The following is a 23824-nucleotide window of genomic DNA, read 5'->3' on the forward strand; positions in this document are numbered from 1 at the left end:
CAAGACGGCTCCCACCATTTGGTGTAGAAATCTATCTCTCTTGTTTAGTGAATCTTGTTTAGATAGCCTACCTGGCTGGAAAGGTAACATTTTGCCACAAAGTCAGATTCAGGTGAGTAAATGGATTGGCATTTTAGCAGCCTGATTGCTGAATAGGGAAAATTGTTGTGACACTGAAAATAGCATTATTGTAACCATGATACATAAGGATGAGCATAAGTATGTAGGGGGAGAGTAATAACTTCTATGAAACCACCTGATCCCTGTGGGGTAAAAATAGAAGGGATATGGGTTCAGAGGTCAGGGTCAAAGTCACTTCACCGCTTCAGATGAGCCCCAAAAGCTCATTTTTATAACTCACCTAGTGAAAAGCATTGTCTCTACATACAAACTGTGCCACCATTTTGCACAGTGGTTTTCTGGTCTGCTGCAGTAACACAAAAGCAATTCTTTCTCAGGAAGGATTTTTATGAATGGTGCTAAATCAAAATCACCCTCCACTGTTCCCCTGTCATATACAAGCTTCTGGTCTCTGCAGCTTTTGCTAAAGGTGAACTCCCAGGCATGAGCTAAGGCAGCACTCTCCAGAGGGCAGCCAGGCAGCTGCGATAGCATCGCTTCTGCTGCTGCTGCTGTTACTGCTGCTGCTACTGCTGCTGCTGCTGCTGTTTCTCGAGCTACAAAAAGCAGGAGCAAGGCTGCTATTTAAAGCCCTATGATAGAGGGATGCTGCTGGGTGCTGGGGCTTTCAAGCTACATGAATTAGATTGTGCTTTCACCTAAGTGTGTTTGCACCATTGTTCTTCATTACAAGGACTTCGGTAGCTTTTATCATCAGCTGCATTCATGAGACCCTAAGAAAAGGTACCACAGAGCTTGTTTGCATTTCTGTGGCTGTTTGCAGTAGTCAGGTTGTAGACGTTTTCAAACATAGATTGTGTAGTACAGCACCTTGCCTTTAATAATTTTGTTCTCTGCTATTTTCTCCTCCGTTCTCACCCTACCCTTGTTTGTTCTGACCTCATTCCTCTCCTATTACCTCCTGCGATGTTGTGCCACAGTTTCTCAATGTGACATAGATTGGCTCTTTCAATCATTCTCTCTCCAGCAAGTCATTGTAAAATGAGCAGCTGTTGTGTTGCTGATAGCTATGGCTAGGGAAAGCCAAAATGTTGCAGGGGGTTCTTGGTGGGAAGACCGTTAAAATAAAGGTGTTGCTTTCCCAGGGTTTACTGGAAGAGAAGCATCCTTTTCCCGATGGCTCCTTCCTTGCAACAAAATTGAAAACTAATTTAACATCAAAAGGGCAGACAAACAAACAGCCCCCTATTAAACCTCCCAAATGGCTGGTTCTCTTCCACTGCCTGTTTAAGCTGTCTCTGCACCCCTCCGCAAGCCTGCCACCCCGCATTGCTTTCTGCTGCACGCCACCAATTTCACAGGAACAGCCTGGCACAGGCAGCACTGACATTGGCACGTCCCTAGCTCAGTGGGCATTTCCTTCCTGTGCTCTCTGAAATACTGGATGGATATTTTGTGTGGTAAGTGGCACATGCATATACAGCCTTTGTTTCCATTCACATTACCAGAATAGACCAGGGAGATTAACTCCTAAGAGCAGAAAAAGCAACTTGGATGAATTTTGTTCAGAAAGGTAGTTCTGTCTCAAAATCAGAAGACTTCTTGTTCAGATGTATGTTCTTTACAGGGCTGAAATCCTACTCTTCTTTAATTTCTACTGATTCAAAATGACATTACTATTTCCTATTAAGTAGATCATTATTCTGTTTTGCCAGAAATCCTGATCTCTCTATTTTGTAGCCATCTTTATAATTATGGTACATATTCTTCCAAAGAATGAGATGTGATGCCCTGCACTGCTTTGGGTCTTGAACTGTGCCTGATTCAACCCTAAACCATTAGTGGAAGCTGACACAGCACATATCAAAATGCACTGCTGTTGCCAGAAGGTTTAGTGGCTGTTAATTTCACTTTTCTCTTTTTTTTTTTTTTTTTTTCTCCTTCCCTCCTGCTCTAACAGTTCCAGTTTACTAACAAAGCAAAAATGTAAATAAGCTAAGCTTTCCTTTCTCCCCCCCATCCCCAATTTTGATCTCACTGGCCAAAGGCTTTTGTCAGCTCTTTCTCCCTTGCGGTGTAAGCAGCAAAATTTTTTTAGTATTAAGAGTTCTGTGAAAGATTGCTGATAGGCCAGGAATCCCTTAACCCATGATGGACAAGCAGATTTTGTACAAATTAATCGATTCTATTATTTTTAAACCCTTACAGCAATTTTTATCTATATAGAAGAGATGGGTCTGCTATGCTAATGAGTAGCAAATGCTGCCTTTAAAAATAGGTAATTTTATTTTGTTTTTCACATGGATCAGTATTTTGACTTGTGCTTTTATGACCTTCCATGTACTTTCTGAAGAAACAAATTTATTTTCACTCTGTTAAGCATCAACTACATTGGGTTTTTTTATTGCAATTATAGTCTTCTTTCACTGGGGAGCTCGGTTACAGATGAAGTTACAATTTTCAGAAAGAAATCCATTTGTGAATACTCTGGCTTAAGAGTGTTATTGCCAGGCTTCTTAATTTATGCTAACCAGTCAGCATCCTCCCCTGATTAGAAATAATTCAAATTTTAATTGTGATAAGTATACGAATCAATGGATGTAATCCATTCAATGTTAAACTCTACTCTCTGCAAACCTGGAGGTCTTCAACACCTGTATTGATCAGCTAGCTGGCTTGAATTCCAGGATTCATCAGAATTACAGCATTACAGCCAGCATTCCAGGCAAAAGAGAGGCACAGAAGGGAAATGGGATACCCAGTTGGACCAGTTACAGGAAAACTTGTCTTGGTGTGCATGTTAGTCAATGTGTGTGACTAAAATGAAGCAAGAAGAAAAATGTGTAGTAGTAGTAGTCTATAATAGTCCAAAGGGACATTGTACTGCAAGAATCTGATTAGGAATGATGCTTTCTTTAATGTAAAACAGTACAACAATAGTTTTACTGTAGATCATGTTTTTATTAAGAATTTGGAAAAGTCTTTTCCTTGGGATTGAGCTATTCTACATACTGTGAACAACCATTATTGGTATGTTGTATGGCATGGACCTCTTTTAAACATTATTTGAAGGAGAGAAGGCTACCATATGAAAGTGATAAACACTGTTTAATGTCTTTGTGGGTGACAGGGACAGCGGGATCAAGTGCACCCCCAGCAAGTTTTCCAGTGACACAAAGCCTGCAGTGCAGCTGACACACGAAGGGAAGGGATGGCATCCACAGGGATCTGGGCAGGATTCAGAGGTGGCACTGGGTGAACCTCAAGAAGTTCAACAAGGCCAAGTGCAAGGTCTGGCACCTGGGTCAGGGCAATCCCAAGAGATACAGGCTGGGCAGAGAATGTATTGGGAGCAGCCCTGAGGGGAAGGACGTGGGGGTGTTGGTGGAGGAGAAGCTCAGCAAGACCCGGCCATGTGCACTTGCAACCCAGAGAGCCAACCTTGACCTGAACTGCATCAAAAGCAGCATAGCCAGCAGGGTGAGGGAGGGGATTCTGCCACTCTACTCTGGTGAGACCCTACATGAAGTTCTGCATCCAACTCTGGGGTCCCCAACACAAGCAGAACCTAAGTTGGAGCGGGTCCGGGGAAGAACCACAAAGGTGATTAGAGAGCTGGAGCGCCTCTTCTAGAAGACAGCTTGAGAGAACTGAAGTTGTTCAGCCTAAAGAAGGGAAGGCTCCAGAGAAACCTTATGGCAGGCAGCTTTCCAGTATTTACAGGTGGCTTACAGGAAAACTGGAGAGGATCTGTTTAAAAGGACATGAGTAATAGGTCAAGGGGGAATGGCTTCAAACTGAAAGGAGGTTTATATTAGATATTGGGAAGAAGTTCTTCACTGTAAGGGTAGTGAGGCAGTGGAACAGGTTGCCCAGAGAATGTGTCAATGCCCCATCCCTAGAAGTGTTCCAGGCCAGGTTGGATGAAGGTTTGAACAACCTGGTCTAGTGGAAGGTGTCCCTGCCCATGACAGGCGGGAGGATGGTTGGAACCAGATGAACTTTAAGATCTCTTCCAACCCAAACAAATGTATGAATCTATGAATGTGTAATACTAGGCTTTTTGTTGAAGTTTTAAATACCCTAAAGTAATTGCAAAACAAGAGGGGATTATATCCTTGTAAAATAGGTATGATCCCCCTGTCTAGAAAGATTATTTTAACACATCTATCAATGTTTCTCCCTTGGCTTCTCCGGAGGCAGAAATCTTGCAACAGCTTGTTGCAAGGAAGATGCATGCTGTTCATTGGCATCCAGACCAGAAAAAAGCCAAAACACAAAATGCCATTGACGTAGCTATGTTCTTAATCACTTCTAGTACACAAAACATCTAATCAGCAGTTTTGCAAATCTAGAATGCTTACAAATTAAATATGTGAATATTTCACATAGTAATAGTTTAATACCCTTTCTTTTGAATGGTTGAACAACACTTAAAGTGTTTCTGTCTTTTCAAAGGATGGAAAAAATAAGCAAATTGTAAAGTGCTCTTGCTCAAGGCATTGCTTCTAGCACAGGGAGCATCTAGCCTGTGATACCTATTAGAATTCAGCCCAGGTCACAACTGATGAATTATCTCTTGTCTCAAGACTTCATGAAATAACTAAATAGTCTCAATCAGGTTTTGTGAGGAGAGCCTATGCTACAAAAGGCACTATAAAAACTCCTATCATAGTTGCAATGTCACCAGAGATCAGGGAGGTGTCCTTCTCTGCAGAGGTGGTCTTTCCAGAACAGGTGCAGGAGATGAAAAGAGACAGAGACATGCTGTTCAAGTTCCTCCTGTTCAGTTTTCATGATGACAGAGGGTTTCATATTGCACCAGCATCAACCTGCTTTTTTTTATCGGCCCAAAGTTAAGCATAGACAAATAGTAAATCACCAAAAAAAAAGCATGCCCTGGGTGGTTATTTTTTATGAGTAGTTTATGGAGTTTAGTTTTAGGTGGTTTCACTTGCTTAATATCTGGTGTATCAGTGTTTATATTTCAGTCACACATTGCAGTTTTAGCGTTTAATTGCTGTCTTAAGCCAGTGCCAAAAATTTCTGCCCTATGGACTGAGCACCCTGAAGGGTCCAGCACTGAGAGTTGTCCAGCACCCTCCCACAGATGGCCAGATCAGTGGCATTCACATCCCCATAGCTGTGCTCTGCCCCATATCTGGTTTGTCCTCTTTGCTGATTCCTGCCAGGCCTGTTTCCACCGTCCTGGCAATGGCTGAGCAGCCAGCATGACGGGGCATCTGCTGCTGTGGACACTGTGGCAGCACGCGTACACAGGCCACTTCTTGTAGCTCTGTGAGTCACTGACAGCACCCTGCTGGTACAAATCCATCTAGAGCATGAGGGCTGTTGAAATCCAATTAACATATTTGCATAATTATGCATGTGCTCTGCTTCACGTAACAAAATTCAAATATACTTAGCCACAGTGGCCAAGATTTGACAGGTATGTTTGTTGTTAGTTTTAGATGTATGTTTTAAGGCCATCCTTGGACAGTTATTGTTTACATTTTATCATTAATCTATGCATTTCTTTATAACTTTTTTTTCTCAACCCACTTACGTTTTTGTCAAGAAATTTAAGGTGGTGTGTTTTTGGTTCTGTATGTTGGGGGGGGGTTTTATTCTGTCATTCTTTAGCTACACAAACATAGATTGTCTCTCTTTCTTTGTGTTGGCAAATAGGGCATTAATTTGAGTTTTATCATAAATTAAAAGGTTGTCTCTCACTCCCTTGTCCCTTGCAATACTAAGCAGTGATTGATGAGCAAATGGGAAAAGTCTCTCACGTCTCCATCAGTGTGTTTTTGTTGTTGTTGACAGATGGTTGTTATACCTAGATAAAATAGAACATAAATGTCATAAGGTGTTTGCTTTCTGTGATGGGATAGGCTGCTGCAGTTTTCAGTTTTTCAGTGGACTATGCATCACTGCCGTGAGAGATATTTAAAGTGGCCTTCATGCTTCATAGTTAGTGTCAGACTTGACTAGACAGATACGTGGTATGTCCCTCCTCAGAAGAAGGAGTCTGAACAATTGCAAATATGGCTTGAATTAATTCTGTGCCTCAAAAGAAGAACATTTTCACTACCTCCAGATAATATTTTTTTTAAAAATTAATGAAAAGCAAGATATCCTTTCTCCTCCTTAGAGACAAAATTCATGCAGCTTGAACTGGGACTTGAAAGATTTGAACAGCCCTTTGACAGCATTGCTCTGTAGAAAGATAGGGAAGTGAAATTGCAAAGTGGGTTTTTAGCAAGCAAACACAAAAGAACAATTCACTCAGTCGTCAAGCTTTTCTGTTTGTTCCCCATCTTCAGATAACAGTGGACTCAAATTATTGTGATGTGTTGATTGATTACAGCCGTTAAGTTTCTTAGTAATCAGTTTCATCACTTATTCTCAATTCACGCTTGCACCTTTGATTTCTCTTCCACAACAGGGTGATGTGGGTTGTCGTTGACTAATGAAGAACAGAATTGGTTTCGGCGTGAGACAAACGGAATGCCGACACCAATCCCAAAATGCATTAATCTTTAATAATCCACATCTGCATGTTTATAAATGATATAACCAGGAGTTGCTAATGTTAATACTCCCCCTTCCAAACAGAAGCTGACATAGGAGTTGGTGTTTGCAAACTGCATGAGAGGCACGTGGCCGCGCGTGGTGCGTGTGACCTTGCGGAGGGAGCTCGCCAGATGAAAGTTCTCGGTTGATTAAAAATACATGAAGAATTGCTTCGCTTCCGCACCGGTCTTTGGAGCTTATCGTTGTCGGGCAAGATGAAATATGGCATGATAGATCTTGTCTTCTAGGGAGATCAGACCCACCAAATGGTTTTTGGAAGCAGGTTTGCCTCAAGGTGCTTTTATCCTTTATGCATTCAACTTGCCCTTTTCTCCCTCATCCCTGAGAATTGCTGAGACCAGGGCTGTGTAATATGCAATATAACACAATAAGAAAAACTAGATTAGCTGAGGGTTTATTCCTTTTGAGGGTAGTATTAGTGAGAGCACATACATTTTGCTATTAAAATGCTCTTTAATCAGAGACAGTGATCTAGTATGAGGAGTAGCAGGCAAGACTAACTAAATAGTTCATCGCCATGTAGCGCTGCTCCAATTTCCTTTCTTGCTAGACTTGAGAGAGCCAGGAGGAACAGGGTGAACTCAAACTCTATCATTCATGGTCTTCCAAGTTAATGCTGCCTGATTCTGAGAAATTCTTAAACTTACCTGGATCGAGGGAAAAGAAATATGGATAAGAAATGGCAATTTCACATCACAGTCATCCTTTCTTTTGTATCTTGCATGTTTTCACTCTACGGGTATCATAAATGAAAATTGATCTCTGGTTTGGTTAAAATTTGGCAATGTTAAAGTTAGGAGTTAAGGTTTTTATTAGGTGGCAAATTTTAGAAGTGTATGTCTGCTACATCTGTTGTGCTTCTCAGGCTCTTGAATGCAGGTGACACAATGAGGAGCAGCTTAGAGAAAAAAATCTCCTCCTGGTTATAAATGCAATCTAGAGAATGAGCACTGATAATGAAAAATTCTTCCTTTTGGAACTTGGTTTAAATCCCTAAATAGAATTCTGAGGTTTTAAGTTTCAGGTGTGTGGCAGGGTAGGTTTTATTTCTGGAAGGAAGAAATGAGCCAAATATAAGAAAGAAATACTACCCTCTCCTTTGTTAGGAGCTTTTAGATCTTTAGCACTTGCATGAATTACAGTTTATATTCTGTTTAATTGACATTTTATAAAAAATTTGAGAATGGTTTTTCTCTAGCTGAAGTATATGCTTTTTGCATTATATGTAATTACTACAAACATGTAATGATGTGTCGTAAGTAATTACAGATTACTAAATCCATGCAACCCTTTACAGTCTTCTGCTTCAGTCCAAATGCAAGCAAAAACTACCATTTTTATGGAAGGATTAAAAGGACAGAATGAAAAAACACAGTATGACTACAGAGTCTGGATCATTCCCTAAAAAACATAGGCACTGCTTTCAAAAATTTAAGAAAATACAATTTTCAAAATCTGAAAGTAATTCAGAGGCCCTGTCAAGGTGTGAGAGAAGGTGCTGGCCAGCTGTGGCCGCAGCCTCTCCCAACCCCTCTCATCCCAATTCACACCATCGCTTTGGAGAACGCAGTGACAGAGTGCAAAACATGTGGAAGGGTGGTTAAACGAGACTTTAGAGGGGAAAAACGAGAAATTAAGTCAGTGGCTGAGATGTGAAGAGGTCTGTCTAGTGCAGAGCAGAGAGCAAGTGGGGAAGAAAGGAGCAAGCACCTCATCTAATCTTTCTTCTGGGGACCCAGGTGGACAAATTGGCAGCCCTGTTCACAGCCTCCCCCCAGCCCCCTTTGTAGCGTAAGAACTGCTAATCGGATCCATGCTGCTGCAACTGTGGTTAGTTATTAACAGAATAAAAGCAGAATTCTTCAAAAGAATGGGTTGGGGAAAACGGCTCTACAAAATTGCAAGGTTGTTAGAATCTTAAATGCACAGCAGTCGGTTTTTCCCTATTCTGAATTAGACGATGAATACGGCCTTTCATCTGTCACTGTGCCCATTTCTTCAGAAGGCAGCCAAACATTCTCAAACAAAAAAAAAAAAAAAAAATTGTTTGAAAGAGGAAAAATATTGGGGAACAGGAAGAATAGGAAAATGAGAAGGAGAAATCAGGTTTTGTTTTTATTAATTTGTCCTGGTGAGAGAAATATGAGCTTGCCTACTCTATTCAGTTCCTGCATGCCAGCCGCTGTGAGCCACCGTTTCTGAATGTGGGGATTAGAAAAGATTTAACTGGTTGCTATCCTGGGCTGCACCATTCTGGACTGGCCTCCAGCAGAAATATCCTTGGCTGGAAACTCTCCCAAGCTTAATGGAAATAATGCATTAAATGGATGCGGAGTTAGGCAGAGGTGAAAGCAGAAAGAATTTTATTCCCCCAAATGAAACTTCTCATAACTGCAAAGTGAAATTACAGGTCTGGGGTGGGTGTTACTGAGGATAGGGAAGCAGTAATTCCTAGATTTAGACTGACTTATGCCTTCGCTTATACATGTAATTAAATGGCGCATCCTTAATTTTGAGGAGCTCTACTGCCTTCCTGGTTTGCAGCAGAATTTCGGAATTTGTTGGAAAGGAATAGTCCTCAAGCATACAGGGTCTTGCTGTGACCTACTGGAAACCACTCATTATTTGGGTGAGTCACATGCTTCTGAAGATTCCCATTGACAGCTTGCTTTGGGTTTAATTCCAAAATCTCAGGAGAAAGTGCTTCACTTTGGTCAAAAAGAGCTTCGGCCTTGGAGGGCAGTATATTTTATTTCTGCCCCTTGCCACCAAGACTGTTGTTTGTCATTCAGGCAGTACTAACAATTATTTCACTTCATACTCCTGAGTATTTGTTACAGTCTTCATACCTTGCTCAGAGGTTACACTACCTGGGAATAAATCTTGGATGTCTAATTTGACAGACCCCAGTTTCAGCTACTTTATTTTTTTTATTTTTTTTTCAAGTCCATAATATAATGAATTATTCTGTAGTAAGGGTGACATTTGGATGGTGTTCCATAAATAATACCTTGGGACTACACGTCAAGTAATGAGGATGAAACAAAATATTGAGTTAGCTACCTCATCCTGTCAGTGTCAACTTTGCTTTGAATTAAATGTTATATCATGTCAAACAAGTAGCTCCTACTCACAAAATTAAGATGTTTATGCTTTTGCATTTGTGCGGAGAAAAGTCAGAGCTAGGAATCTCCAGGCCCCTTTGTTCATTGTTGCATTTTTTAAAGGAGATTTGAGAGCAATTTAGCACTTAAGTTGCAGTGAATTTTTGAAACTTGCCCACAACCCCATTCTTGATTTGGTGAATGTGACATAGATAGGAAAAAGAAGGTGAAAGTGTAACTACCCTTGGTTGTCTGAGAATTTTATACTTTCATGAGAAGCAAAGTGGGGTTTTTTACTTCTTATTGATTTTACATGGATTGTCATACTCACATATGTTAGGGAATCTTATGTCTTTGAAGCACAATACATTTGTTCTAATAGGTAATATGGAAAGGTTAGGCCTGGTTAACCGGCAGGGTTAACCAGCGGGGTTAGGCCTGACAACAGTCTTGATAGCACTTCATGATGCAGAGCATCCATAAATCTGGCATGAGTTGATAAGCTTCTTGTTTAGAAGCTTGTTCAGAAGCTTTGTGTTGCTGCAATGGAGCAAATCAGCTTCATGTGGTCTCACCTTCAGTGAGCCTCTCAGTCAGCCACCAAAAGCATTCCAAGGCTGGAACGTTCTGGGTTTGGTTCCAAGTTCCTGGGTCAGGGAGGTGAAAATTGTCTTATTTAAGCAGGCTGCAGTGGATTACCAGCATTGTAAGGGGTTATTAGCTGCAGTGTGCTGCTGAGCAGAGCCAGAAGACTTGGTCTGAGTGTGTTTGACTCTGCATATCCCAGCACAGCCACAGCTGCTGTATCTGAAAAGGTCCTCATGTCTCAGGCCTCTTAAAACATCTGCACTCAGCTTACGGGATAGATAGGAGGAAGGTTTTAAAATTTTGCACGTCTTTATTTGAGAGGATATGCAGACAACCCTTGCTTTTTACTTGAGTGAATAGGTAATTTAAAAAACACTGTTGATACAACAGGAAGCTTGGCTACAATGCATAAATTAAGGAAGAAAATAATCTTTATTCTTAAGGGGTTGTAGGCTTTATGAGATGAAAGAGATAACACAAAACACATGACCAGTTTCCCTTTATGCTACCCATAGAAAAATTTCTTTCCTTTGAGGTCATTTGCACCTCACTTCCAATTTCCTGAAAAGCTCATTTGAAACACACCCATACAGAAGCCTACTTATGTTCCTTCATTTCTGATTTAGGGATTGGAGACCAGGAATGTCTCTTCTGGTCTGTGAGCCTTTATTGTAGCATTGACTGTGTGATGATTATCCTATTATTTTATCAGATTTCATCTTAATCACTAGATTTTCAGGACCTCATTATTCCTAAAACAAAGTTGTTTCGAGTTCCAGTAATGGTTTGATTATCCTCCTGAACATCATCATGCTCTTTTTCTTCCCTGATATTTAGCCTCAAATATATTTTTAGAAAGAATCCACAAAATTCCAGTTCTAGTTTTTATCATACTAAATAATACTCACACTTTCAGCCTCCTGTCATTTCATGCTGGTAGCTGGTTCCCATTCCAGTTTGCATTAGGCTTTCTGGGTTTGTCTCTATGAAGGTTCACCAGTGACACATCAGCAGTGATGTTGTGTTGTCTTACCTCTACTGTAAACAATCCTCCTAATTTATCCTAGGGATAAATTTGTTTCTTTGCGTGCCACATGGCATAGTTGGTTATAGCTGTTTGTAGGCTATAACCATTTCAGGTCAACAGATATGGTCAGATTTTTCCTTCCTTTTCTCTTCCCATGTCTACCTGATAACCTACAGTTCTTCGGTTATGAAAGGCCTGGTTCTGATCCATGTATATAAATGTTTGCATTTTTAATACTCCAAGCCAAAAGGTGGTCCCAAGGGCTTCCTAGGTAGTATATTGATCATCTTTTGTATTGATTAATATTCCCCACTTTGTAATCAATAATGTCTTTAATCCAGTCATAGCTCTCAATTCCTAAATTAGATTGGGAATTGTCCCAAAAACAACCCACAAGGTCTGTAACTTCTGTCTTTCCTTCAGCCTAGTGTTCTGTTTCCAGCACAGGCTGTGATCAGTCCCCCAACCTCCAGTTCCTCATGCATCTTAAAATTCCCGTGCTTATACCCCTCCTTCCCTACTTAACTGGTTATTTCCCAGAGGGAACCTGTTATCACCGAAGTGTTTTCTTGACTCAGTTGTTCAGGCATAATTCTGTGAGGCACCGTCCAGCTGGTACAGGGTGTCACAGCCAAGCATCCTCCAGTATCATTACAGTGATGGGAGCAGAGCGCCCTCAGCATGTTTCAAAACATTGTTGATACGGACTGTAAGGACCCTTCCTCCGCAGAATGTCAAAGGTCTGCTTTTTCTTGCTATGTTTGCCCTAAGGAATTTACTTTTTACAGTTTAACTGCATTATTAGCCATAATGTAGTCACTATTTAGCACTTTTTGCAGTCCATCCTTGCTAAACATAGGATGCACTGTCTCCTGACTCCATTTGAAGTGAAGATTTTCAAAATGAAAAAAATGTAAAAGCATTTGACATAATTTAAAAAGTGTAAAACCTGCCTACAAATATAGTATTATGCATTTTTTAATTCCCTTACCTCTTCATCTGACTTTTTTTTAATTTTAAATAGCAGATACTATATTAAGTGGACTGCTTGTTTCAGTAGTTTTAACAACTAATTTTACTAGATAGCTATATAAATTTGAATAGTATTTTGCTTCTCTGTTAAATACAAGGGAAAGAACTGGCATGGCAACTTCTATCCCTTTAACATGCATTATTGCATTTTCTATGGTTTTGCATAATAGCAGTATTGTGAAACATCTGTAGTATTCACTTTGCATACATTTTGGCAGGTAGAGTACCTCACCAATGTGGCAACAAGAGTATAAAAACATGGGAAAAAGTCATCGCTGTTTAAACTTAATTCTGTGTATCACTGGGTCAAAGGAGGCAGTAGTCTGTCAGTGAAAAAAAACATCCTGGATTTTTTTTTCTCTCTTAAATAGCTGTGGAAGTTATGTTAAAAATGAAAAAGGGTTATTTTTCTTTTGTAGAAGTTTTCCTTCCCTAATAAAATAGAAAAGTCTGTTCATGTATTATTTAAAGTGTCTTCCAAGAAACACAACTGCAATACTGGTTGAAAGAGAAAAGGATTACTATCATTTAAAGGAAAGAAATGGAAAATCTTTAAGGTCATTTCTTTTCATGACAAAGAAACTTTAAAAGCATGGCAGACAGGATCTTCAAAGGTTTTAAAGTCCTGTCATCAGCTCCCAATCAATAGGAGTTAGATACCCAAATTAGGAGTTCAGTTCAAGTCTTCAAAGGTATTTGGGCGCTTAACCTCCTTTTACCTTTCACATCACTTCTAAGAATAAAACGGCAGCTCGATTGAAAACATTTTGATGCAGTCCCTTCATGTCCAGCACCTGGATGATCTGTAGCACCCTCTGATAATTAGTGTACTGAGTACTTCTCTTGAAAGTTTGTTACTTGTTAGAATTTGTGCAGAGTTGGTCATGTTTATGAAATCAATTTTCTTTGTGAAACAAAAATTTGCTTTGCAGTTTGTTTAGTAAGAAAAAAAAATCAGAAGTACACTGAATAGCATTTCAGTACAGTGGAATAACATTAATGTTTGCAGAGACTGATAATTCCAGTGAATCTGCAAAACTCCAGAGTCTGTATTAACTGAGGATGTGGATGAAACTGATTTCTTTGTGAAGTTACACAGGTACTGTTCTACACCTTGACTTTCCCAGTCTGTGATTGAACATTTACCTGTGCAGGATAAGGCTCCAGCCAGATAACTGATACTACTATCATTGTAACAACCCAGACACCATCTATAATATGCAAAATATGCTGCCTATCATAGATATTCTCTGCACTATAGCTTCTCTCAAAGTTGCCGAGCATCCACCTAAAGGAGGATCCTGCTGAGAGCTATGCAGCGCAGTTAGAACCACCCCTGCTTTATTATTATTATTTTTAAAGTGTTTGTAGAAATCTTAGATGGTTCCTATCTACTTGAAGTGCTCTCTCTGATAGCAGTGCCTGGGGCATACACAGTGGAAGTGGCAGTGCCCTGTGTTAACATGGAAATGCTGTTTGTTTACAGTCTTGAGTCACTGAATCCTTCCTGTCAAGCCGAAAGCTTTCATTATAATGCAGCACTTACCATCTCCACAGCCTGCTCTTGAGTGACATCAAAACATAAGCTGGAATTTGTCATTATTATTGTCATATGCCTCAGAGTTCGTGAATGGGCCGTGGAACCCAAAGCCTTGGGCGCTGAGTGGCATGTTTGGTCTTTTGGAGGAACAATTCTGCCTCTGGTCCAGCATTTGCATCTCTGAGACAGTTGTCACAGCTGCTCCCGGTAATGTTGACTGTCATGTTTTTAGTGCAGAAGCACCTCGTCTGAATAGCTAGGCAGTGGTTACACTCCACATTTTACAGATTTTCTCTTTGTTCTGTATCAGTCTGGCCTTTCTTCAGAGTTGGTGCTGAGAGCTGGTAGCTTTGGGGAGGGAAGTGGATGGGGCAGAGCAGACACATTTTCTTTCCTGCATTTATATGCAACTTGGGGCCCTTGGTGGCTCTAAAGGGCAGCCCCTGCTGCCCTGCTGTCAGTCCAGCTCCCAATGCCAGAACCATCCACAGGATTCTTGCTCCTGCCACTGCAGAGGGGCAGCTGCTGAGCAGGAGGAAATGAGTCTCAGCAGGCACAAATCTATTGCCTGTGTTTTTATTCTATCTATTTCTTTCAAATGGAAAACAATCTGAACAGTTTCTGAGGATGAGGGATATAAATCTGTCTGCTGCTATTTATACCGTGCTCGTCACTACAAGTGTCTAAATGCTTAAAGTACATATTTGCTGCCTAACCTGAGGTGGTCTTCAAGCCTCCTGGGCTGTCACAAGCAGGCGTGTCTCAGACCAAGAGCAAAGAGGAGTCCTAGGGGATGTCCAGGTCTCATTCTTCCTCCTGCTCGGGCTGGGGCAGGTTGGCTCTTAAGCTCGAGGCCCCTGGGGCATTGGGAGGGTGGTAAGATGGACCTCTCTGCCTGACACTGTTGAATGGTGATCCAGAGGAGTGACTTGCATCAGTGCAATAAGCATCTGCCTTATTATCCATTAACACTGAAAGGGAACATTTTGTGTTCTGAGCCTCGCAGACAGTGCTGGGAGTGCTCTGCTTGTTTGGGTGGGTAGACAGCAGTGCATGTCTTTTGAACAAGGTCATAAAAAATGGATGTGTCTGTTCTGGCTAGTTATTTTAATAAATAACTTCCCTTTGCTTTTATTTGAATAATAAGATAACCCCTTTCTGTCTGATCTCTTTCAAACATTCACTTTCACCACGTGTGCCTACATGTTACTCTTCATTCCCATATTCTACATGGACATTCAAACAATATTAAAACCACTGATTCATTGAAATACTTTATAAACTGTTGTTGTTAGTCATTTTTGTATTGACCGAATTTTTCATTGGTAATATTGTTGGCAGCAGTCCATGTCTGCCTGGCTGGAGGCCAGTTTAAGCTAGGCAGGATGAGCCCTATTGTTCAGCAGACTTGGATTTTGTTAAACTCCCTAACAGAAATATGTGTCAGGAGATTTGCAGCTATAAATTGGATCATGTTGGTGAGGTTGGGAACTCGCTCAGTGCGAAATTGAACATTTCGCCATGCCTGTTGCTAAATGTGTTTGTGCATGTTTCCTCCATGGGTTTCAAAAAACAAAAGGAAAAAAAAAGAAAAATGTATGAAAAAAGCTGAACCTGTTGAGCTCTGTCTTTACCTTTTACAGCTGGTACTTTCTTTAATGTTGAGTAGTTGAAAAATGCATCAATGCTTGGTTTTGTGTACTGAAATGCTAAAAGCAAGTGTGTTTTTCCTTTTCTCTCTGTGTCTTACAGGCAGTCAGATGCCACCGCAGCCTCCTGGCAGCCAGTCAGAATCCAGCTCCCACCCTGCCTTGAGCCAGTCACCAATGCCACAGGACCGAGGTTTGTTAGGTGCTGGGGCTTTTTCAGCTGGTGCCAAATGCAGCCTTCATTTTAAGTTGCACATTAGTAATGTGGGATTTCCTGGTATTTCTTTTCTTTTCCCAGGGAAAATAACAACAGTCTTCGTTGTAAAGGGCTTGGGGGGTTTCCATCTCTGGGGAAAGAGCAACTGAATAGCAGGTTTTACCAAACTATAATTGAAAACAAGGATTTCTCAAAATACAGTGAATGCCCAGGGTATAAAGGCAGTTTCTGTAAATACTTGAGTCGCGTCCTGGAGAATACAGCTCTTTGTTGTCCATCTTGGAATTAAGACGTAGAGAAAGAGTGCTAACTAGAAGCAGTTTTGCTACTGTTCTTAAAATTGTCATCTCTAATATATTTGCCTGGACACGATAGTCCTTTAGCCAGTTCTAGGGTAAAAATATCTTTAAATATAAAGGGAAATCAAATATTTAGGTCAAATGGTTCAAACATTTGGAAATCTTGCTATGGAAAACCTTGCAGGCAAGAGCATTGTGCTCCCTTACCATGCTCACAAAAATAAGCAGAGCATTTTTAATTAAAGTTACCTTTTATAAACTTTAAGCCCTTTTTCCTTTCACCTCTTTTCTCCCTAGCTCATGGGAGATAGTTGTCACAGCTTTGTTGCGTGGCCATACGTGCGATCAATTGCTGTAAACTGGGCATCCTGTCCATGCAGTGGTTAACATGTGCCAGTGACAGGCTTGCAAAACAGACACATGATAACTGTGATAAACATGGAGTTATTTATGAAATGCCCCTCCTAAAATGTCTTGCTTCCAGAAATATCCCAAGTAGCACCATATGGGGATACCATAAATACTAGAAGTTTTCTCACAGTGAAACAAGTTGAACTCACAGAATGACAAATTTCTGGGATAGAATCCAGGAGGAGCTAAGAGGACTCACAAAGAAGAGCAGAGAGTCTTAATTTTTGCTATTTTTCTGGGTTGAATGTCTCCTCCTCCAGGAATGCTGATTAATGAGAACATGAAATACAGAATTTCGTGCTCATTTGTTTTGTTTCCTTTTCAGTCGTTCTTCATACTCAGTTGTTAGTTCAGGGACATATTTTCCCATTAAAAAAAAATTCAGAGTAACGTACATGTTTGGAGAAAAAAAGAGTGGCCTCAGAACCCAATACAAATATATGATGCTTTGTGGGATAGAAATGTCACAAGATAGCAGGAATGGATCAGATGGAGGCTTTGAAGACCCAGACATCTCAGAAAGATGTGTGCATTTCCTGGCACAACTGGGTCTTGGCATAAAATGTTATAGTGCCCAATAATAATTATTTCTGCAGTGTGTGTTCCTCACATGGCTTTGGGGGACAAGTTACACAGGTCTGATAGAAATGGAAGGATCGAACCTCTCTATTCTGCTGTAGAAGAAAGTTGGGGTTCAGTGTATAGTCAGGAGAGGCAGACAGGTATTCAGAAGTAAAACAGAAGCTGCCATAATTGAGAAGTCACACAAGTAAGTAACAGTGAGGGAAGTAAAATTTACAGATTGATTTCAGGTTTTTTTCCTCTCTGCAGTGAGAGTTGTAGGTATGTTCTTTGAGAAAATGCATTTAGAAATGTTGCAGGTTTTGCACACTTCATATGCAAAATCTGGTCTAATGTGCGTGATCCTTGTGAATAGGCTTGTACAAGAAGTCCATTTGTTTCATGCAGGAGATTCAAAATTTGTAACTAGCTAGGTCATATTGATTTTGCAGAACATGTTCCCCAAAGCTTCTCTAAAGTCTGTGCTGTACACGCATAAACATGCGTGCAATCCCTTTTGTGCCCTGTCATTGATTAGAGGCTCCTTTGAAATGGAAAACTTCACCTTTTAAAAAGGCTGTTACATTAGTTGATTCCTTTGCTTGCTTGAACTGGTTTCCACAGAACTTGAAGAAAGGAAGGAGGGGGAATGATGGGGACTCAAAGGGAAGGTGCTTGTCATTTACTGATAAAAACCTGAGCAGAAAATCGTTGCTGCTAAGGACACCTGATCCTTGGGCATCTGTTACAGTAATTTAAACTCTCAGGTTACTGATACACTTTCTCCAAAAAAAGAGAAAAAAAAAAATTAAAGGAAAATGAAAACAAAAACCCCAGAGACACTCCATAGGATAAGGTAATATTGTTTGTTTTCACACTCTGTATAGCATTTCTTTCCTTGTTTAGAGAGAGAATTGGATGACCAAAAGACTACTAATTATTGCTTGAGCAGAATCCTCCGTTCTCAATGCTTGAAAAAAATGTTATTTATCAGCTGTCATGAAGAACGACCAATGGGTGGAGTCTGAGCTGTAGTAATTTTGGATGCTAAACCCCTACCTTGAACCATTAAGTTTACACATATTTATTTTATTGTTAAAGTGTTTGGTTATATTTTACCGTGCTTTCCATAGGTACTCAGCAGCTTTCTGGGATTTTTATGTTTGCCTGCCTAAAACTCTACATCCCCTGTGTCACAATGCAGCATGAAGCAATGACCACTTTTTTACATGTACATTCTGTGTGTGAAAGTAGGGGCATACTAATGTAGTGCATATATACAGTAATAGGAGTTTCCTGGGTCTTGGATATTTTTTGTGTTCCTCAGGTTTCTTTTTATATAACTTACTTCATACTTTTTGTAATAAACATTAAAATGCTCACTTTTAAAAAATAATTTTTGATTTTTTCATGTCCTGCTCAAACTGTAGGGCATTTCAACCTGATCAGTGTAAATGTAGCCTGCTATTCTAGGCACTTCCATTCTTGTCCCTCAACCCTTGTCCCTTAGCTGGTCACTGTTGATTGATGCCCAATGAGTGAAATGGTTTTAGTTCTACTAACACACATTGTCTACCTAAGAAACAAGAAGTTGCACTTATTTTATGTACATAACCTATTTCTTAGCTGACATGACTTGGAAAGCAGTGGGACTTGCAGTCAAGTCCCATACATCTTAAAGAACTGTTGGAGCTGGACAGCTGTGGAGACAGACTGGTGTCAGAAGTCTCTTGAAGAAGCAGGAGTGTGTTTAACTGCTGCTGAATCCCAGCAGTTACCATTACTTAAGGCTACCATAGTGACAGTGTAGCCATGACTACTTGAGGTAGTCATCGAAACTTGCTATGTTTTTGGGAGTAAGGAGGATGCACATTGTGCTTTCCCTTTATAATAGACCTACTCCAGACTTTCATTTATATGATCAAAAGTAGGGGCTTGATAGTTTGTGTTTATTGAAGTCAAAGTTCTATATCAACTTTTTTTGCATCAGCCCCAGAGGTAGGGCAGCAGTAATACCTCAGCTGTCATAACCATTCAGCAAATACTTGAGGTGCACAGTGACTTGAGTTCCCTATGTTCAGCTCTATCTACTTATTTGTTTGGGTTTCAGAAGCTGTGCTTTGAGGATGTCCTTAGTAGCCAGTACTACGAGCTCAAGGAGTTAGAAGCTATTTCTAGGGATCATATAGAAGCCCAGCACACCCCAAATGACCCTCTAAATTAGTTTTCTGAATCTGCAGCCTGAAAAAGAAACTTGGCCATTATCTTATACTCCTGTTGTTACCTTTGTAAACTAATGAAGATTTCTGTCTGCTTTTATGAACAGTCACCTGTGCAAGCACTGTGCATAGGAGAGTATTTGTCATAATAATGTTGAAATAGGCGCTTTTACCCCTGCAGGAATTAATGATTTTTTACATAATTCTGAAAAAAGCTTAGAAAACTTACCTGCTTTTAAATAGTATTTTCATGCTTATGCAGTTGGGTATGGAGATGTCAGGTTTCAGTCTTATATTAAAATAGTGAATTGGGAGCTCCTGAAAACCATTGAATTTAATGAAAACAGTTAATGACTTCACATTATTACTCTAGCAAGCACTCTCATAATGGGGATACTTAAAGAAGCCTTATTTATTAGTGCAAATGTATATGGGTCAGAATTAATTTTTAAAAAATCTTTAATTGTTTTCCCCTTATAATTTTCACAGCGGTACATAGTTAAATATTCATGATAATGCTGATGATATGCTAAAGGTCTGAAATAGATCTGGAGTCTCAAAATCAACACAGGTTATTTAACCCTTTTCATCTAATGCACCATTGGGGACTTGCGGAGTGAAATCCCAGAGCACTGGAATAATTAGAAGATAGTAATGAGGATTTAATTAGTCCTTGAGATATGCTGAAATAGGACCACTGAGAACTTTTCTTTTTGGACATGGATTGCAAGCAGAATTGATGCAGTTGCAGCTGCTGTGATGTGCTGGAAAATGTATTCCATTGCTGGAGGCAGTTTCATGGCAGCGTTCTGTGCCTGTCAGATCTATGTGGACAGTGCCTGGAGTAATCACCTCCAAAATTGTTGAATAGAAGTTGCCGCCTTCTCTATCACCTTCTCCTAGTACTTCTTCATTTTTTTCTTTTTTGTGTCATTCTCTCTGTTCTACCTTTACTTCACTCCGTTGTTGACATCCAGCTTTTGAAGAGTGTTGTACAGTTGTGTGCTCTGTTAGAAACATCTCACAGCCGGGGACAAGGAGTAAGAAACTGCGTGCTCTTAAGAGTACAGGTGTTACACTAAGCAAAATTTGGATCCTTTTTGACACTGCTTCTTGTAAGGTTTATCCTCTGATCGTGTCCTTATTTAGTATTAGACCTTCACAGAAGTGATATTTATCAGTAGCTGCAATGTAGTAAATTTAAATAGCTTTTTTGGCAGTCAAGATGTTATCCAGTAAGAGGTTGTAACAGATGGGATGTGATCAGGCATTTTGATGTTCTCTTTGTGCTTCTCTACAAGCACTAAGTAGCAACTGAATTCCTGTAACTAAAATTTCCTAATTTACCCATTAGGTTTCATACAGGTACTTTTCTTCCCTCTAACTGTTTTCTGGGCATGCTTATTTGTACACGGTCATTACATAAATTCCACTGTCATGCATTTTCTTCTAACGAAATATAAATGTTTTTGCTTGTGTGGAAGACACAGAATACCAATCAGGTGTTTTGCACCTACAATTCCTGATCAGATTTATGGCTTAATACTGACATTGGATGGTAGAGATTCTTTCCCCTGAAACCTATTTTCTTCTTAAAAAGAGAAACCAGAAGGAAGAAAATAGATCAAAGAATTCTTATTGCAACAAAAAAGATACTGTCGTTTGCTTTTAGATCTTAAAAAGACTTTTTCCCTGAGAATACGTTTTTTGCTCTCATTTGGGGATTTGGGATCTATTCAGAGCACTGAGGAGCTAGAGAATAAAATGATTCTTGTCATTAACATTCTTCTTCTTGCCATGTTAACGATGATACCACTTAAGGTTAAATCAGACTTGGTAATAAGTTTACTTGATGTAGACTGAAGTGTTTCAGGCTCTTAAAGAAAGATGCTTGAGACATGCATAGAGTGCAAAGCCACAGGTATGTTTGAGTGCCTCTTCTGCACACAGCGTACTCCAGATGGGTCAGTGGAGGGGAGCTGAGCTCTGTCTGGTATGCAGGAGCACTCTGCCAGGCTGGGTGGAAATCATGCCTGGAGAACTGGGGTTAGAAGAACTGTGCCCTCAACAAACAGAAAAAGTGCATCATGTGAGTAGTAAAAGCATGTTTTAGTTGAAACTGTCACACTAGCTCTGTAAAACATCCCTTTTTTATCTCAAGGTGCATGATGAGGTAGGAACATGATGCATAGGAGTACACGGAGCAGGTCTGTATGTGAAGGCAGAGCCATGCAGTAAAGCCAGGCACTAAGCTTTTTTGGTAACTCAAAAAGCTACATTCCTTTCTCAACTTAGTAAGTGCTAAATTTATTGACAGTCTTTAAAAAAGACAGGGCCATCATTCGTTTGTACCCTTGTATTTTTAATTGGATTGTAGAAGTGGAAGTGCACCAAAAAGTAATGTCAGTGTGATAAGCAGGTTTTTCTAATGTGTATATGCTATTTTTCTTTGCTATTTTGATGAGCAGTGCATGGCAAAAAAAGCTTACAATATGTGTACTTTGATTAGCAATCAACATCACTAGGATGAAAAGTTTCTATTTTTCTCTCTGAGCTGTGGAGTGCATAGTTTTGTGTCTGTTTGTCTCTCAAGTGTTTGAGGAAAACCTGCTTTTCTTGCCCAGAAGTATTAGAAATTACATTACTCTGCCAAAACAGGTTAATTCTTAAAGAAGTCAAGCGCTGTTTCAGGATGCTGGTTCCAGACTGTGCTTGGATTTTAGACATACACCAACCAGTCTCAGCTTTAGGTTGATCTGATTAGTTGTGGCCTATTCTAAATATACAGCAGGCCATCTGCAAGAAGAATCAAAGGACAAAAGGGTATGATTTACATATGATAAGCCATGCTGGGAGACAGCAAAACTGCAGAAGTAGGATGTGAGGAAGGTAATAATATCTGTTCAATCAAAACCCAGAGTCAGGTCTCAACAAATAAATTTTGTATACTAGCAGCTGGTCATTGCACTCTTCTTGCTGATGTTAAATCTTGTTATACTTGGAGATGAATCTTTATTTCATTTTTTAAACTAAATTGGGGATTCTCTTTTTGAGTTTAGGGAGCAGAATTGACTTATTCTGAGTTTATATAGTTGCCAGCAGAGAGACTTCTCAATAGAAAAGTTTCCACTGACTTCATTAGGCAGCCATCAAATTCCCTGCCTCTGGGCTCAGGGAGCAAGATAAGCTACAGCAGTTACTGATGAAGAACTTGACAGAGTGGCAGTCAATGTTGCTGTCACATGCTTGATGTAAAATTACTGGATATGATCCCTGTCCCTGGGAGAGCTTCTCATCGTGGCCTATAAACTGGGACCTGCCAGTGGTCTCCCTGTTGGAAACACCATGGTTGTCAGGACACTGCTTCCTCAGTACCTAAATTAACCTTTTTATGAAGCTTCTGTAAAGATAAACAACCTCTAATCTAAGACCCTATATGTCTTTTTTAATTAAAATACAGGACAGTGAATTGAAATCTATATAATGTATATATTAATAGCTAACACTGGATAATTCCTACCATCCCAAAGGATTCCAAAAGAATAAATGTTCATCAGGGAACAGCTGCAAATCAAGGAAAGGAAAAAATCAGTCAAATCATAAATCATGGTAAAAATAAGACTGAAGAAAAGGCATTTTGGGACTGAGGACAACACACTGATTTTGTGTTTGTGAAAGAAACAGTTTGATTTATTTTACATATGTGCAACAGAAGACACATCATGTATATTATAGTCTTGTCCACAAAATATATGTAGTAATATTCAATATATTTACTTCATGAAAAGGAAGATCTGAGTTGATTCAGGGAACCTTTGAACAGCAGGTTTCTGAGGAGGATAAAATTTTCAAACCTGAAATTTAGACCATTAAGCCTGCAGGCTTTGCACATTACATGTTACAAAATGCTCCTTCCTTGCTGTCCTCCATGATTTTCCTAAATGTGCACGTTATTAGCGAAACTTAGACAAATGTCAATTGTGCAAAGCAGACTAACTCCTCAGATTTTTCATTTTGCTGCTGAGATTAATTCCAGCAGCCCAAGCTACCTACTGAAATTCAGGATTTCCTTCAGTGGCAGCTGGGAGGGCAGGGTGGGCTATTGTCCTGCAAGTCACTGTGACCCTGATTTTTCAAGCACCGAAGTAAAAGCTTCTTGTGTAAAGTATATTACAGTAACAAATTACGTGTAAAGTAGTGGATGCACAGTGTTTTTTGTTTAGTCTGTGCATGAACATCTCCACAAATGTCTTTCCTTTGTCCTCAGTATAGCACTTAAAATTTGCATCAGAGAGCATTATGCAAGGTTTGCATTAGGAAAGGTTGGATATTTCTTCCCCGGCTACCATCTGGGTAATCTGTCTGATCCTTCCCCAGATTCTAATTTATCAGTGATAGATTATATGAATTTCAAGGCTAGGCAGTAGCAGAGGGAGGTTTAGGGGTGGGAAAAATTTAAACATTATTGCATGCTACACATAGACTGGGTTTTGTAATAT

The 23824-nt window shown here is 39.9% G+C and overlaps 1 protein-coding gene across 9 annotated transcripts in view; it reads left to right on the forward strand.

Moving 5' to 3' along the window:
- ARID1B (AT-rich interaction domain 1B) overlaps positions 1 to 23824 on the forward strand; it is a 324442-nt gene that overhangs the window by 227206 nt on the left and 73412 nt on the right. For all 9 annotated transcript variants that reach the window (XM_086868234.1, XM_086868229.1, XM_086868256.1 and 6 more), the window contains one exon: positions 15722 to 15811. In XM_086868234.1, the coding sequence (XP_086724360.1) occupies positions 15722 to 15811 (90 nt within the window). The remainder of the gene's footprint in view (positions 1 to 15721; positions 15812 to 23824) is intronic.

The sequence above is a fragment of the Cyanistes caeruleus genome, chromosome 2 (assembly GCF_971803275.1).
Source record: "Cyanistes caeruleus chromosome 2, bCyaCae1.hap1.1, whole genome shotgun sequence".
Taxonomy (NCBI): domain Eukaryota; kingdom Metazoa; phylum Chordata; class Aves; order Passeriformes; family Paridae; genus Cyanistes; species Cyanistes caeruleus.